Source organism: Phycodurus eques, chromosome 15 (genome assembly GCF_024500275.1).
Source record: "Phycodurus eques isolate BA_2022a chromosome 15, UOR_Pequ_1.1, whole genome shotgun sequence".
Classification (NCBI taxonomy): Eukaryota; Metazoa; Chordata; class Actinopteri; order Syngnathiformes; family Syngnathidae; genus Phycodurus; species Phycodurus eques.
This window is the reverse complement of record NC_084539.1, coordinates 17,473,412-17,487,140: the sequence shown is the minus strand read 5'-3', so window position 1 is coordinate 17,487,140 and position 13,729 is coordinate 17,473,412. Positions and strand designations below refer to the sequence as shown.

The 13,729-nt window shown below is 45.3% G+C and overlaps 1 protein-coding gene across 5 annotated transcripts in view; it reads right to left on the bottom strand.

Annotated features, from left to right (window-relative positions):
* The window catches only part of sec16a (SEC16 homolog A, endoplasmic reticulum export factor), a 21,140-nt gene extending 7,411 nt beyond the window's left edge, over window positions 1-13,729 (bottom strand). For all 5 annotated transcript variants that reach the window (XM_061699404.1, XM_061699406.1, XM_061699407.1 and 2 more), the window contains exons 1-18: window positions 13,641-13,729; window positions 8,046-11,496; window positions 6,205-6,356; window positions 6,012-6,100; window positions 5,809-5,932; window positions 5,517-5,709; window positions 3,877-4,060; window positions 3,661-3,803; window positions 3,505-3,566; window positions 3,273-3,411; window positions 2,585-2,818; window positions 2,405-2,502; window positions 2,064-2,145; window positions 1,831-1,948; window positions 1,647-1,758; window positions 1,433-1,538; window positions 1,172-1,312; window positions 12-125 (exon numbers count right to left, since the gene is read on the bottom strand). In XM_061699404.1, coding sequence (XP_061555388.1) covers window positions 12-125; window positions 1,172-1,312; window positions 1,433-1,538; window positions 1,647-1,758; window positions 1,831-1,948; window positions 2,064-2,145; window positions 2,405-2,502; window positions 2,585-2,818; window positions 3,273-3,411; window positions 3,505-3,566; window positions 3,661-3,803; window positions 3,877-4,060; window positions 5,517-5,709; window positions 5,809-5,932; window positions 6,012-6,100; window positions 6,205-6,356; window positions 8,046-11,429 — 5,475 coding nt within the window. In that variant the 5' untranslated portion in view covers window positions 11,430-11,496; window positions 13,641-13,729. The remainder of the gene's footprint in view (window positions 1-11; window positions 126-1,171; window positions 1,313-1,432; window positions 1,539-1,646; window positions 1,759-1,830; window positions 1,949-2,063; window positions 2,146-2,404; window positions 2,503-2,584; window positions 2,819-3,272; window positions 3,412-3,504; window positions 3,567-3,660; window positions 3,804-3,876; window positions 4,061-5,516; window positions 5,710-5,808; window positions 5,933-6,011; window positions 6,101-6,204; window positions 6,357-8,045; window positions 11,497-13,640) is intronic.

The window sequence follows — 13,729 nt, the reverse complement described above, 5'->3', positions numbered from 1 at the left end:
TTCCTACTCACTCTGATCTGCCCATCCAGCTCTCGGAGCTGGATCAACCAATCAGGCTCATTGAACAACTCCTGCTCGGGCTTCTCCTTCAGTTGGGGGTCGAAGAATCGCAGCTTTTCGGACATCTGTCAAAATACCTACATCAGTACTGTCTTCTTAGTTTCTCTGTGTTTACGGCTCCTGAATTTTTCAGTGAGCTCCACCTTGAAGTGTTAGCTCTTCAGGTTTTTAAATCAAATCCGCACACATTGGTATTTAGATCTGCTGTGCTCAAGTGCATACCCTCATGATGCAGAAATGACCAAGCTTTATTTTTGTTGTGGCTCTAGCAGTATTTTCATTTCTGTGTTACTTTGTGCTCTTTTCACTTGTTTAAGTCCTCCAGTAAGGTTGGCAGTTTTTCTTTTCTCTCCTCGTATTTGCATGTATTCTGCCCTGGCCTGAGCACAAAAACAGCAAATAGGCGAATCTTTCAGAAAATAACAGGATATGTTCACCCCCAAAAAATCTGAAAAGGTGAAGTTTGGAGCATCCAATATTTACCGTAAACCCCGGCTATTCACAGGGGATAGGGACTGAGCCCTTGGTTTACAGATTATTTGATTTGATGAAGAATGCACTGGGGTTGCAAAAGCACATGTGGCAAAGACTCTTCGTATTGTCCACTAACAATTCAGGCTCAACTTATCTTCTACCCGGGAAATCTCAAGTCTAAACGTTTCACTTCAACAATGCTGTCTTGACACCAATTACAACTTTCCAAACAGTAAGGGCTTTGGTGTTATAGAAACCACAAAAACACATTACCAAGTGAGTTCCTCAGCAAATAGCAAAGGATAGGTTCCAAGGAAAAAAGAGATAATTGGTGAGTTTCCAAATAGCAAACTACAAATAGGCAGGAGTTCACTGGGGCCACACAAATATATTCTTTCTGCTCTGTGGAAACAAAACATCTGGAGTTTAACTTCAGCTTTAGCTTTTAGATGTTCGTCTTCTTTTTTTTTATATCAATTAACTCTACCAGTGTCACACGACTGCACAGTCGAGCACCAGAGATGGTAGTACTGTTTGTGGAATATGTGCATCTTATCTTATATATGTGCACTCAATACACAAAATATTAAAGTACTTTATCAAAGATGGTAAAGGTAATGACACGAGAGTTGCTTACCTGAATGACTTGGCTAATGAATACAGGGGAGTAATAGGATGGCTGCACGAGGACAGTCCGAGAGATGACTTCACAGTAGTGGAATGCCTGAGCACTCAAGCCCGCTTCAGCCAAACGGCATGCATAGATCAACTTGAAGACCTTACAAGACACCAAAGTCTTAGAACTGCTCAATTCCTCATTCGATTATCAGAAACTCAGTGGATGAGTGTACACCACGTGGCGGGTTGTCTCAATTCTGTGAATCCTTTCGGAAAATACCTGGAAATTGGGGAGGGAGCAAGGCTGGGAGCCCAGAGACTGAGCATACTCATAGGCTTCCGTCCTCTGGATTGCTTGATTGGTCGCAAAGTGGTAGAAGGGTAAACTGAAGTGGAGAGAGATGCAAAGATAGATTTTACTTAAAAATGTCTAGAATTCGGGGATATTTGAACACACACGCACACACACATGCACGAACGCATCGGCTCCTCACCTGTGGTTGGAGCCAATCAAAACCATCTTGGTGGTCTTCTTGGTGTAAACACCCAGACCAGCTTGAGCCATTAAATAGCAGAAGTGTGCTGCATCAATCAGCCCCTTCGAAGCTTAGAAAACACAAACACATATTATTGCTGTGTTCATGGGTAGAATTGCATTGAATTGTAGTTAAAGCCTACCTAGAGTGTCACCCATGGTGGTGATTGTGCGAGTGTCCAGGTCCAAAGTGTGCGTGAGGTTAGACAACACCATGGCCAGGTGAGGGCGCCAATCACCCCACTTCTCCTCTCCACAGCACTACACAAACACAGGAAACAAGGGTAAAAAAACTAAACAAAAACAACAAACACTGCATACCACAATATGGCACCCATTTTAATTTATTCTCCATACAATTAAATAAAACACTTACAGTAGCTGAAGCAGGCATCCTACCCGACATGAGCTGGTACACCGTCTGGAGAGGGTCATTGATGGGCAAACTGTTGGCAAACCTAGTAAGCAGATGAAATATTAGTATGCTCTTTCAAAAGGAAGTTAAAATTAAAGGGGGTAGATTATAAAAGTTGACTTTTTGATTGCTTGTATACACAAAGTTTCAATTGCAGTCTTGACCTGGTGGAGTGAAACAAGGAGTCTCTAAAGTCTCCAATAAAGCCACAAAAATTTGCTACATTTGTTGCCCATCTCTTAAATCATTTATTATTTTTTTTAACTATAAATGAAATGTATTATTATTATTATAATATTTACCTTGTCATGACACGTGCATGTGTCCTGTTGTCCATCTTACTGGCCAAAAGGAGAGCGTGGCCCCACAGACCTCCTTTCATAGCTGCTTCGAGCGCATCCTGTTAAGAATCAGAAAAAGAAGGATGATTCAGATTTCCCATAAAAGAAAAGCAGGCAACATCAAGGATTTTTTTTTCTTACCTTCTTGCGACCGAACAGCAGCAGCTCCCTGAAGTGTTCCGTTTCTTCTCCAACATTTTCTGGTACCGTCATGAAGATGTGCGACAACGGTCCGGCTTCTGGCTCCTCCTCCGCTCTGGTCAGTGGCTCGTTGTTGAAATCAATCAGATTTGCTTCATTTGGACTCTTGCCTGGCAGCCACACGGAGCGATGCTCCTTCAGTAACAGGTCGGCGATGTCGGTGCCTACCACAGTCTTGAGGATAAAGAGAGTTAAGGTGAGAAAATTGTATTTTGCGTTGAGCAAAGAAGAAAGCAGGATGGCAAACTTCTCAAGATGATGCAGAAAATGGTCCTGATTGCTATTTAACTAAATATAAGGTGCAACAAGTGCCCAACTAAATCACAAAAATGAATATCCATGTATCAGTGGGTGAAAAACTTTATAAAATGTGTAATATGAAAATAGAAATGTGTATTTTTTCAGGTTATGCAGCGGTGACATACACATGTCTTCAAAGTCAAATCATCTGTAAGCCACTTATTTTTAACAGTAACGTTTTAAGAGGAGTTTTAAACGATAAATTGCTTTTGTTTCATAGTTTTGATTACATTAACATTGCAAATGTTTGCTGTTCACGACAGGGCTTGGTCGCTAACTCCCGCAATACCAAGGGTTGACTGTACATCATATACTATGACAATCTTACCCCATTCTGTCTGCACAGCAGCACAATGAAGTCCCAAAGTAGGCGGGCGGAGTCTCTGTCTAAGAGGTTGTTGTCATGGGAACATGCCAGCGCTTTATTCTGGGAGAACTTTATCACATCCACCTTGTGGGTCTCCTCCCTGGGGGAAGGGGGGGGTGGGGGGGTGACGACGTTAAATGTGAGAAGTTGGTTAGGTTAAAAATAAAAAAATAAAAAAAAGAATGACACTTACTTAACAAGTGGTCCAGGGAAAGATAGTAGTTCTTCCTGATCCAAAGTGTTCTGCAGCACTGTCTGAAATGTCAAAATTAACCAATTTTCAATGGCATACTAGATTAAAAAAAAAAAAATAATAATTAAAAATTTTATTAAAATAATTAAAAAGTACCTCCAAGTTATAAATATCAACAAGAGCGGGCTGTCCTGCTGAGGGAAGATTGGGCAGAACCTGGACGAGATGACCACCGGGTCCAAAGCGGGCACAACGGTGGGGCATCGTGAACTTCTCCGGGGTGGCCGGACGAGGGGGCGCTACAGGTGGAATATTGCTCACGTGAGAGAGAGTGTGTTTAGTCATTGTCTTTAAACAGAAGGGCATATTTACGCTGTTCAGGGGTGAGCCAGGTGCTGTCTGCCGTGTACTCAGAGGGATAGAGGTACTGTCCGTAGTTCTGGGATGCGACGGTCTGGTTTGGGTACTGTCCGTAGGAGTAGTCCACAGCCAGCGTGGATGCTGTGGCATCATAGACCGCTGACACCAAGTCCGGCTGACTCCTGTACATTTGGCTCTGCAAGAGGAGGGGACAAACAATTATTGTTAAGCGGTTAGCTATAGCAGGGTCTCCCAACCTTTATCGAGCCAAGGCACATATTTGACATTCGAAAAATCTCCCAGCACACCAAACAAAAATGTCACAAAAAGAACATACAGAAATCCAAAGCAAAGACTAGCCGTAACTTCCACTAACAACACAGGCTAAACTTAGTTCCTTACCGACATACAAAACTTGTCAGAGTCGAGAACGTACTTCTGTGACACCAATTCCTATTTAGACTAAGCATTGGTGGCATTTGCACAAAAACTGCTAAACCGTGAGATTTTCAGCAAATAACTTGGTTTGCGATCCACGGAAAATAATCATGAATTGGTGAAATTGTAATTAATGAATATGCAGGGATTTACTGCATACTGAAATAATGATGATCTCGTCTCATTTCATTGACAACTTGCACAGTGTGAAAGCTGGGCGTGTTTAGTTGAACACAAAACTATTAGTGTGTTGCATGAAATGCAACAGTTGGATAAAAGGATTAAATGTACTTCTGCCATGTATTGCAAATCATTTAATCGTTCTGCCTGTCATATGTCACTTATATGAATAGAAGAAATGGACGAACAAAGTATATTACTCAAACGTGGGCTAAATAAATTTTGTGCATTTTAAGTGCAGAAATGTATAAAAGAAAAGGCACATCTTTCCGATGAATTAATTATTGCACTCAGCACTTGTTTTTAGCTTGGGTGCCAGTGCATCTGCATGTTAGTAAAGGGGAATGTTATTGATCATTTTTAGTGATATATTTGACAGATATTTGTACTTGGACCACTATTGTACTAAACCTTTATAGGTGGCTACTAGGCAGTAGCCATAAAACTAAATCATTCTACCGCAAAACGACAAAAGTGGAGTTGGCCAACTCTAGTTTCTCAGTTGCTCATTTGTAATGAATGAATAATTCCATCCATCCATTTTCTTTACCGCTTATCCACACTAGGATTGCAGGCTGTTGGAGCCTATCCCAGCTATCTTCGGGCGGGAGGCGGGGTACACCCTGAACCGGTCGCCAGCCAATCACAGGGCACATAGAAACAAACAACCATTTGCACTCACATTCACACCTATGGGCAATTTAGAGTCTTCAATCAACGTACCACGCATGTTTTTGGGATGTGGGAGGAAACCGGAGTGCCCAGAGAAAACGCACGCAGGCATGGGGAGAACATGCAAACTCCACACAGGCGGGGCCGGGATTTGGACCCCGGTCCCCAGACCTGTGAGGCAGATGTGCTAACCAGTCGCCCACCGTCCCGGCCAAATTAGTAATTTCCAGACCAATTAAATTAAATTTGATAATTCCCCAATTCGCTCACAGCACAACACTGTAATGTGCTGCGGTACAGTGGTTGTGAATCACTGACCTTAACAAAACAGCTTAGGATACCATAATTATAAAAACATGTACCTGTTGGGACCTCGAGCTGAAGCTGCTGCGTCTGCTATGGTGGCTATGAGAGCTGTGAGCAGACTGCTCGCTGTGTACGCTACGTCGGTCAAAGTCGTCATTGTATGCGTCGCCACCACGCCGGCGGTAGTCGTCGTCGAAGCTGCTATCATAACCGGGGTAGTAGCGCCACTGGTCCTCGTAGCCTTCTTTCCTGTGAGAAGGACGACCGTCTTTATCTGACTCGGCCACTTAATATAAGCAAGCGAGTACAATTGTAGCAAGGTGTCAGCAAGTGTTTTGCTTATTATACCTGGCAGGATACATTTGTTGATTATAGTAGTTGTCTCTGCTTCTAGATCTGTCGTCATAAGTGGACCAGTAGGACTGATCATAGTATCCTCCGTAACGGGGATCATACTGTCCATAGTTGTATCCTTGTATCGGGAGGAATATATTAGACACTTAAAATTAATTTTTGTCTTTAAAAGTCAGAAAACTATGAACGTCTCATACCTGCATAATCATAGTGCTTGGCGTAATTTGCATAATATTCATCATAGGCACTTCGGTTCGCTCTCTGGTAGTCCTCAGGATAGCCTTGCCTTAAGAGAGAAGGAAGCAAATGGGACAAAGATAAAGTACAAAACAAAAACAATATTTTGCACAATTGGAAAAAAAGAGGTCAACATGTGATTCTTGCGCTGACCTGGATGGGGGCCGATCAGAGTACTGACTGGCCCTGGAGCTGGGTCGTTCTGGTGGAGGCTCTCGATATTGGTAGTTTGGGTCACGGTAAGCTGGGTTGGGGCCCTCATACCTGCCATACCAAGGATCTCCTCTGGTTTTATATGGACCATCCTAATGAAGAAGAAAAAAAAAATCCATAAATGCATAACCAGAGGTGGGCGTAAGCCACATATGTGAAAGTCACAACCAAGTCTCAAGTCATAACCTTCAAGTCTCAAGTAAGGACCAAGTCACTGTGGGGAAAAGAGAGTGGGGGGGGGGGGGAAGAGAGAGAGAGAGAGAGAGAGAGAGAAAAATAAATAAAAATAAAACTCAGTCCAGTCATTACTTGGTTTAAGCAAGTCAAGTCATAGAATCTTGGTCCAGTCACAATATATATTGGAGTGTTCCCCCCCCCCCCCCCCCCCCTCCACAATTCTCCCCAACCATAAGACTAAAAAGTATTCCCACCTTGTAAAAGTTAAATGAACAACAACTGAGATTATAGAGAATGAAAGAGATTCATAATTAAGGAAATGTGTAACAAAAATGTTGCAATCCTTAAAAAAAAAAAAAGTTGTGTGACAAAATCTGCATTCCTCCTGTGTCCTCTACTTTAATTAAATCACTCAGTCGGGTTTATTTATTTAGAAGCACTGACTCTGGACAATTGTCATTGGATTAAAAAAAAGGTTATGTTTCATGTGCTATGGTGGTCTCAAGTTGAAAAACAATGCAGACAGCTTCATCACAGAGTTGACACAACAGATGACATTTTAATGGTGAACACGTTCAGTAGTATGAAAATTATATTCACACGTAGCTACTCACAGTTGGTACTGTACTTACTAATGGTGGAGTGAATTTTGCCAACGACTTTATCACCTTGATCATAATATCAAGCCATCCCATACTGCAGACCTATAACGGCATCTTCTAGAGCAGACTCTTTCGTCATGCCCGTCTCCACACTTTCTTTTAATCTCCACACCTGAACGCAAGCAAAGCCGCTCAGAGAGAGAAAAAGTATTGTGTGCCTATGAACCGAAACGAAAGGTTTGGAAAATGATCGTAAACTGTCCCACCCCTGTTTACGTTACTTAGCTGTACTAAAACGTTCACATTCACATCATTTTAATTTTTAATCGTACCAAACAAGTCTATGAAACGTAATATTTGACCAGCTAGCTAAACTGTTAAATGAGCTTACCTGTCTTTGTAAGTTTTGTAGTGACTGATGAAGTTTGACGTTGTCCTTAATGCGCAAGTTGCAAACCAAGTAGGTTGCCATTTTCTTTCTGCCGACAGCATCGACAACATAATCTTTGAATTCAAATTTTATTATCCCTGAAGTTCCTTCCATTGTTGTTCATGCAGGTGGCTACTTCACACTGGCAAGTGCACAACAATGCTGTGTTGCCAGGTTAGTGCGAATTACCCCCCCCCAAAAAAAAACATTGCTTTCTTTCTTTAAAAAAAGGCAAACTGTCTTAATGAAAATGCAGATGAGGACTTGTCAAGTCATGTAGTTCAAGTCAAAGTCAAGTCAAGCCTCTTGGCTACCAAGTCAGGGCTCGAAGAGTACCGATCCCCGATTGCCCAGGACAATTAAACAATATTCAAGGCCAAGCAAAAATTTACTTTGAGCCCTGCAAGTCTAAAGTCAAGTCAAGATTTTCTTAAGTATTTGGCAAGTAAGTCATAAAACTGGCAACTCCAGTTGACTTGAGTCATTTGACTCAAGTCGTCCCCCCCACCCACCCACCCACCTCTGTGCATAACCATAGAACCAGTAATAAAAGGTACTGTTCTTAGCCATACCTGATAATACTGCTGAGCTCTCGGATCCCCGGGTGGGTATGGACCAGGAGGATATGGTGTTCGGCCGTCGGGGTATTCTCCATAGTTTCCATAATAGCCTCCATACATGTGACCTGGGCCAGGAGGAGGGTATCCGTAGCCCTGCTGGCTACCAGCAGAAGAGGGTGGTCGAGGCGGCTCTGCGGGACCTTGCTGAGCAGACGCAGGAGGGAGTGACCCAGGCGGGAGTGGCCCTGGAGGAACGCTTGCAGTAGCAGGTCCTTGCATCTGGGCTGGATACTGGCCAGGGAAAGGCTGCACTCCCCTTACAGGAAAAGAGGCATCACTTCGCCCCTGTGCTGCAGCATTTGTCTCTGGTGTCCTTGCGGGTTCTGGTGGGGGCTGCTGACTGTCTGTGCCTGCTATGGAAGAAGTCAGCGAAACCCCTGTGTTTGATGAAGAGGCCAGCGGGACTGGTGGAGCGGATGACGATGGAGCTGTCAGGACCATTGGAGCGGACGGTGATGAAACTGGCAGGACCGGTGGAGCGGACGATAAAGAAGCTGCAGTGACCTGTGATGTAGCTGAAGGGCCTGATGTCTGAACAGGAGCATTCACCTCCACTCTTAGCCCATGTTGCGCATCTTTGGTCACCTGCATGTAAAATCCATTACTTGACTGTTGAGACTCGTGTAAAGTAGACGGATGCCCAGATGCTTGATTTTGGCTCTGTGATTGGTGCATAGAAAAATCGAGGAGTTCATAATTTGAGGGCTGATTGTGATTGGTGACAGAAGCCGTTGCAAGAGATGCCAGAACATTAACGGGGAGAACAAAGTGGGGGTCTCCACTCAACGATGGGCCACGAGAAAAAGAGGGGGGGACTGGATGCGGCTGTGCTGAAGCGATTCCGGAAGTTGTCACTTCAGCACTTTCACGTGTCAGATTGAGTGGGAATGGGTTTGAGGTAGGAGCAGGGGGGCTAAGTGGATTCTGACTGGGGGAAAGAACAGGTGCAAGAGATATACTGGTGCCTTGTCCGTGTGTTCTTACAGGGGTAGTACTTAAACTGGCCGCTTGAGCAAAGGTATTGGGGGGAATCACAGAGTTGGACACAGGTGGGGCAATCAGAACAGGCTGCTGGATCGATTCAGACACAAGGAGAGACGCATAGCCCAGGTTGCTTTGAGAGCTCACGGTGTCTAACTCACTCACCTTTGGTGGGTTCTCTAGGTTCTCTGAATGTTGTTGTGGGATTCTTTGATGAGGATGAAGGTCCAGTGGACCATCTTCTGGTGGCTGTATAACATCTCCACTAGGCTCCCTCAGTGGCGCGAGAACAGTCGGGGCTGCGGGCGCTAACAGAATGCTAGCACCCAAGCTGGTAGGCTCACCCTGGGCCCATAAAGTCGTGGCAGGACTCTCACAGGGACGACTGGCGCCAAAGGCACGCGATGAGGGTCGAGAGTGAGACTGAACCACGGGGTTTGTCAGGTGAGGTACACCAATAGGCAGAGGGTGACCTGGCCCGTAAATATTTTCCATATTATCTGGTGGCTGCTCCAGATTGCCCAATGTAGGATCTGCGCCACCTTCCGCTACCATTTTAGCTCTATCGACCTCAGCGGGGCGCACCCCGACCCCATGTGAGCGGACAGGCTCAAACGAGCTGTTAGCACTAGCCTGGAAGGTACCAGTTGGTTTTGGCGGGCTAGGCGTAGAGGGCCACATTTGCTCCGAAGAGCTCGGCTGTGTGGCCGCATCTCCAGCTGGAGAAGAGTCAATCTGTTCAAAGTAGCCTCCAGCAGCTGCAACAGCCGTGGAAGGCAAGTTAGCATCGTCTGCGAGACGTGGGATCTCCTGCTGAATAAAGGTACCAACTACACCTTGGGGTCGACGACTGGCAGTACCACTTCCGTGACTCATATTACTGTAGTTTGATGATGCACTAGCAGATCTTATTGGTCTGGGAATAGAATCCGGAGTCTCCAGGTTAGGGCCAGTTTCATAGGTGTCCATTCCGTGGCCTGCAGGTAATCCAGCAGGACTGCCATGAATTTCATTGGGCAACACTTCCTGGTTCGGTACACACTCCAAATTCTCCACATGCTCATACCGGGCATCAGGGGGATTTGGACTCCTCCTGTGCGATGTAGCGTTTCCGTCGTTCATATATGGTATGTGTGAATGGTCCTGAAAACGAGAGCCCTGGTTATCAATAGGAACACCTGAAAGACCACTGTGGGCTGGTGGGGCACCTTGCGGATTATTCAGAGGCTGAGAGGATTCAGGAATGCCGTTCAGGACCTTTTTTCGCTCTCCGGCCAAGGTTTCCTCATTTTCTACATCATCGTTGAAAAACATGGCGAGTGTACCAGACTCTTGAGCATACGGAACTGTCGCAGAAGCAGAATCATGCTGTGAACTCATGTCAGGTACATGATGAGATCCAGAGTCTGAGTCAGGCTGCAGGTGGACCGGGGCAGTCGCCACTTGGTGGTAGCCTGGGTCCTGTGGCGCTTGATTGAACCACACGACCTGTGGGGCAGAGGTCTGCATGAAATAGCTCTGGTGTTGGAAATGAGAGTTATGCTGTTGGGTCATATTTAGTCCAGCATATTGAGGACTGGGGGCATTTCCGGGGTTCTGATGTGGAAGAGGATTTTGCATCTGGTGATGCCTAAATTGCGTCGGAGGGGTAGGGGCATTCGAGGGGTACATCTGGGCCTGCGGCTGTGGATTAAAAGGCTGTTGTGGAGGGTCACTTGTAGGCTGAAAATAGTTCTGAACAGATGGAGGGCGACTTCCATGATCGGAGGTCCTATGAGAAGAGGAGGCAGCAGGAGGCACTGGCTGGAAGGTGACAGGCTGAGGAGGAGACTGCGCGTGGGATTCCTGATTAAATGGTACTGGGGCTGACGGCACAGATGGCGGTTCTGCAGCTACGGCTGACGTATGCTCTCTCGAGTTAAAGTACCCTTGTTCAGAATGCGAAGGCGCGTATCCCGTATGAACACCAGGCGCGGCTGAACTGTGAGGGCTGAACATGGGCACCCCTGGCAGAGAGGATGGTGGGGGGCCAGCTGGAGCAGCTGGGACACCCGCCGACGTCTGCGGTTGCGGGGCTAGACCTGGGCCTGGAAGAGTGTAGGTGGAATCGGGTGGGGCTTGTGTTAGCAGAGAGTCGCTGTGGGATACTTGGACACCCTCTGCACCCATAGGAGGTGGGGCTCGGACAAAAGCGAACGGGTCTGTCATGGGTTGGGTAGAGGGTGGCATTGAAGCAGGCGCAGCTGCTGTTGATGCTGCTGTATGCTTAAGAGGCCTGGTCCTGCGGAACATATTCGGCCCGGAAGGAGGCGGCCCAGAGGCTCCCTGGGGTCCAGTCCGAGGGGGGGGCTGCATGGCAGCAGAGGTGCGACGACCAAGTCGCTCCAGAAAATCTCACTGAAGAGGTTGAAATCAGTTGGAGCTGGATGGAGAAAGAACAGGTGGTTAACAAAAGCCAACATGTCGACATTACCACACCCATGTTTGTGCAGTAGCCTTCGATGCCATTAAATCAAACTGTACAACGTAGAACCTAGTAAAGCACCCCGTGGGCTGGTCACCAGCCAATCACATGCCACATAAAGACAAACAACCATTCACCTTACAGACAATTTATTGTTTTCAAAGAAACTAACATTACGCAAAATGACGACGACGACGTACTTCCCATTACACCCCTCCATTACAGCCCTCCGCTAAATCCTTCTACACTACATTTATTGACATTGAATCAGGCAAACTCAAGTTTATCTTGAGTACACTTTTCCCTACCAGCATTGGCCAAAGTAAAAGTGAGATATGATACAAAACATTGAGAATACAGCATAGTATAAACAACAATGGCGTAGAACAATCAACACCGATTGAAGGTCTGCCTCACAGTTTCTCTCACAGGGTTTTCTCGGCCAGTGGCATCCTCCCACATGCCAACAAAACATACACGTTCGGTCAAGACTCTTAAACCTTCCATCGGTGTGAATGTTTGTTTGACTATATGTGCCCTGCAATTGACTGACGACCTGCCTACAGTGGTCCCTTCTTCTCCCGCTAAAAGTCATTTTACTTTTAGCGGGAGGCGCTCTAAAATAACAATCTGTGTGACTGTGAGCGTTAATGGCAGTTTGTCAACACGCCCTAGCACCCACTGACAACCAGTTCAGGGTGCCCTTCTCTCATCACAAGTCCACTTAAATTAAAGACTAACTGTGCATTGGTGTAGACAAGTGTGAATGCTCGGTTGTCTCTCTGTGCCCTGGCACAAACGCATCTCACTGCATTTGCGATATTCACCTTACACTACCAATGACATGCAACGTCCTAGATTTATCCACAACTTGGAAATTTCTCAATAGAATTTCTCAATTTGCAGTTGACAAAGGCCCCTCAAAAATTTCCAAGGAAAGATATGTTTTCTAATCCATAACATCATCTGTATTATATATTTTTCAATGCTTCAGATAAATGTTACGGAAACTGGTCAATTCACATTTTTTGACCCGCTGATGGCCCTTGTGATGTTACTCTGAACCACCATATGGCTATTTTTTTTCTGTCACTTCCAACACCTAATTTTATGAATTTTATCAACTAAAAAGGCCTCCTAACTTGAGTGTTTGTTCATTATTGACTCTTAATTAATTAATTAATTGTTTTCCATATGCATTTTTGAGTGGCATTTAAACCGCCATTTTCAAACTGTTCGGCTCTTGGCCATTATTTGGTAAACCTGGGCTCTTGGCTTTCTATAATTACTTCGTCAATCAGTTCTTCATTATTTTATGTTGTCTGTTTCAGTGTTAAGCAATCTTCCCAATGATAAAAGACTTTTGAAAATAAGAAAGTTTCAAGCTCGGATTCAACAAAAAAGGCCAGAAACGGTTTGAAAGATTCATAAATTTGTCAATGGTTTTCACAGCAAAATTATATCACTGCAGTCGTCTGTAAAAGGTTTTTATATTAATATTTGTCTCATGCAAATCGACGAATCTTTGCATGTTTGCACACATACCTACATAACATCATATGCCACTTGTTGAAAATGTAGCCACTTCAATATGCATCCATACAATTATTAAGAGGCAAAAATGACAACTTCGCCTCAGGAGTTCTTGTTGTTTCCTCGACGGCTAACGTGGTTGCTACACAGCTTAAACCCCCCCACCCAACATGTCCTTAACACCGTTACAAGCAAAACACAGCGGTTCAAAGTCGCCGGATGATGCCCGAATTCTGGACTGGCGAACGGCCCTTCTCGAAACTCCCTTGCTTGCAAATTCACAAACGACGAGAGCTCTCCGGCTAGCCGTCGCGGGTCGCTTGTCATCGGGCGATAGCATTCTTAAAACAAGATCCACTAAACCCCGGTATGCTAACGTTAGCATTCGGCGCTTGTTAGCATCGCCGCTACCTAGCCTATGCTAACAGAAGGGAGGGGGGGGGAATCACTTAAGCTTTCCACGTCACACGGGGGGGATTTAACTCAGAAACGACGTTGTTGTTGTTTGAGGTGTGTGCGTACGCTCGTCGGACGGATAAAATGTACAGCGAGAAAGGGTAAAGTCTTACAAATGCGCAGGACAGAGAGTTTGACACAACGCCACCATCTTCAATGGCCACATCCTACTGGTAGGCTACGTGTACAAGCGGCGTCACCG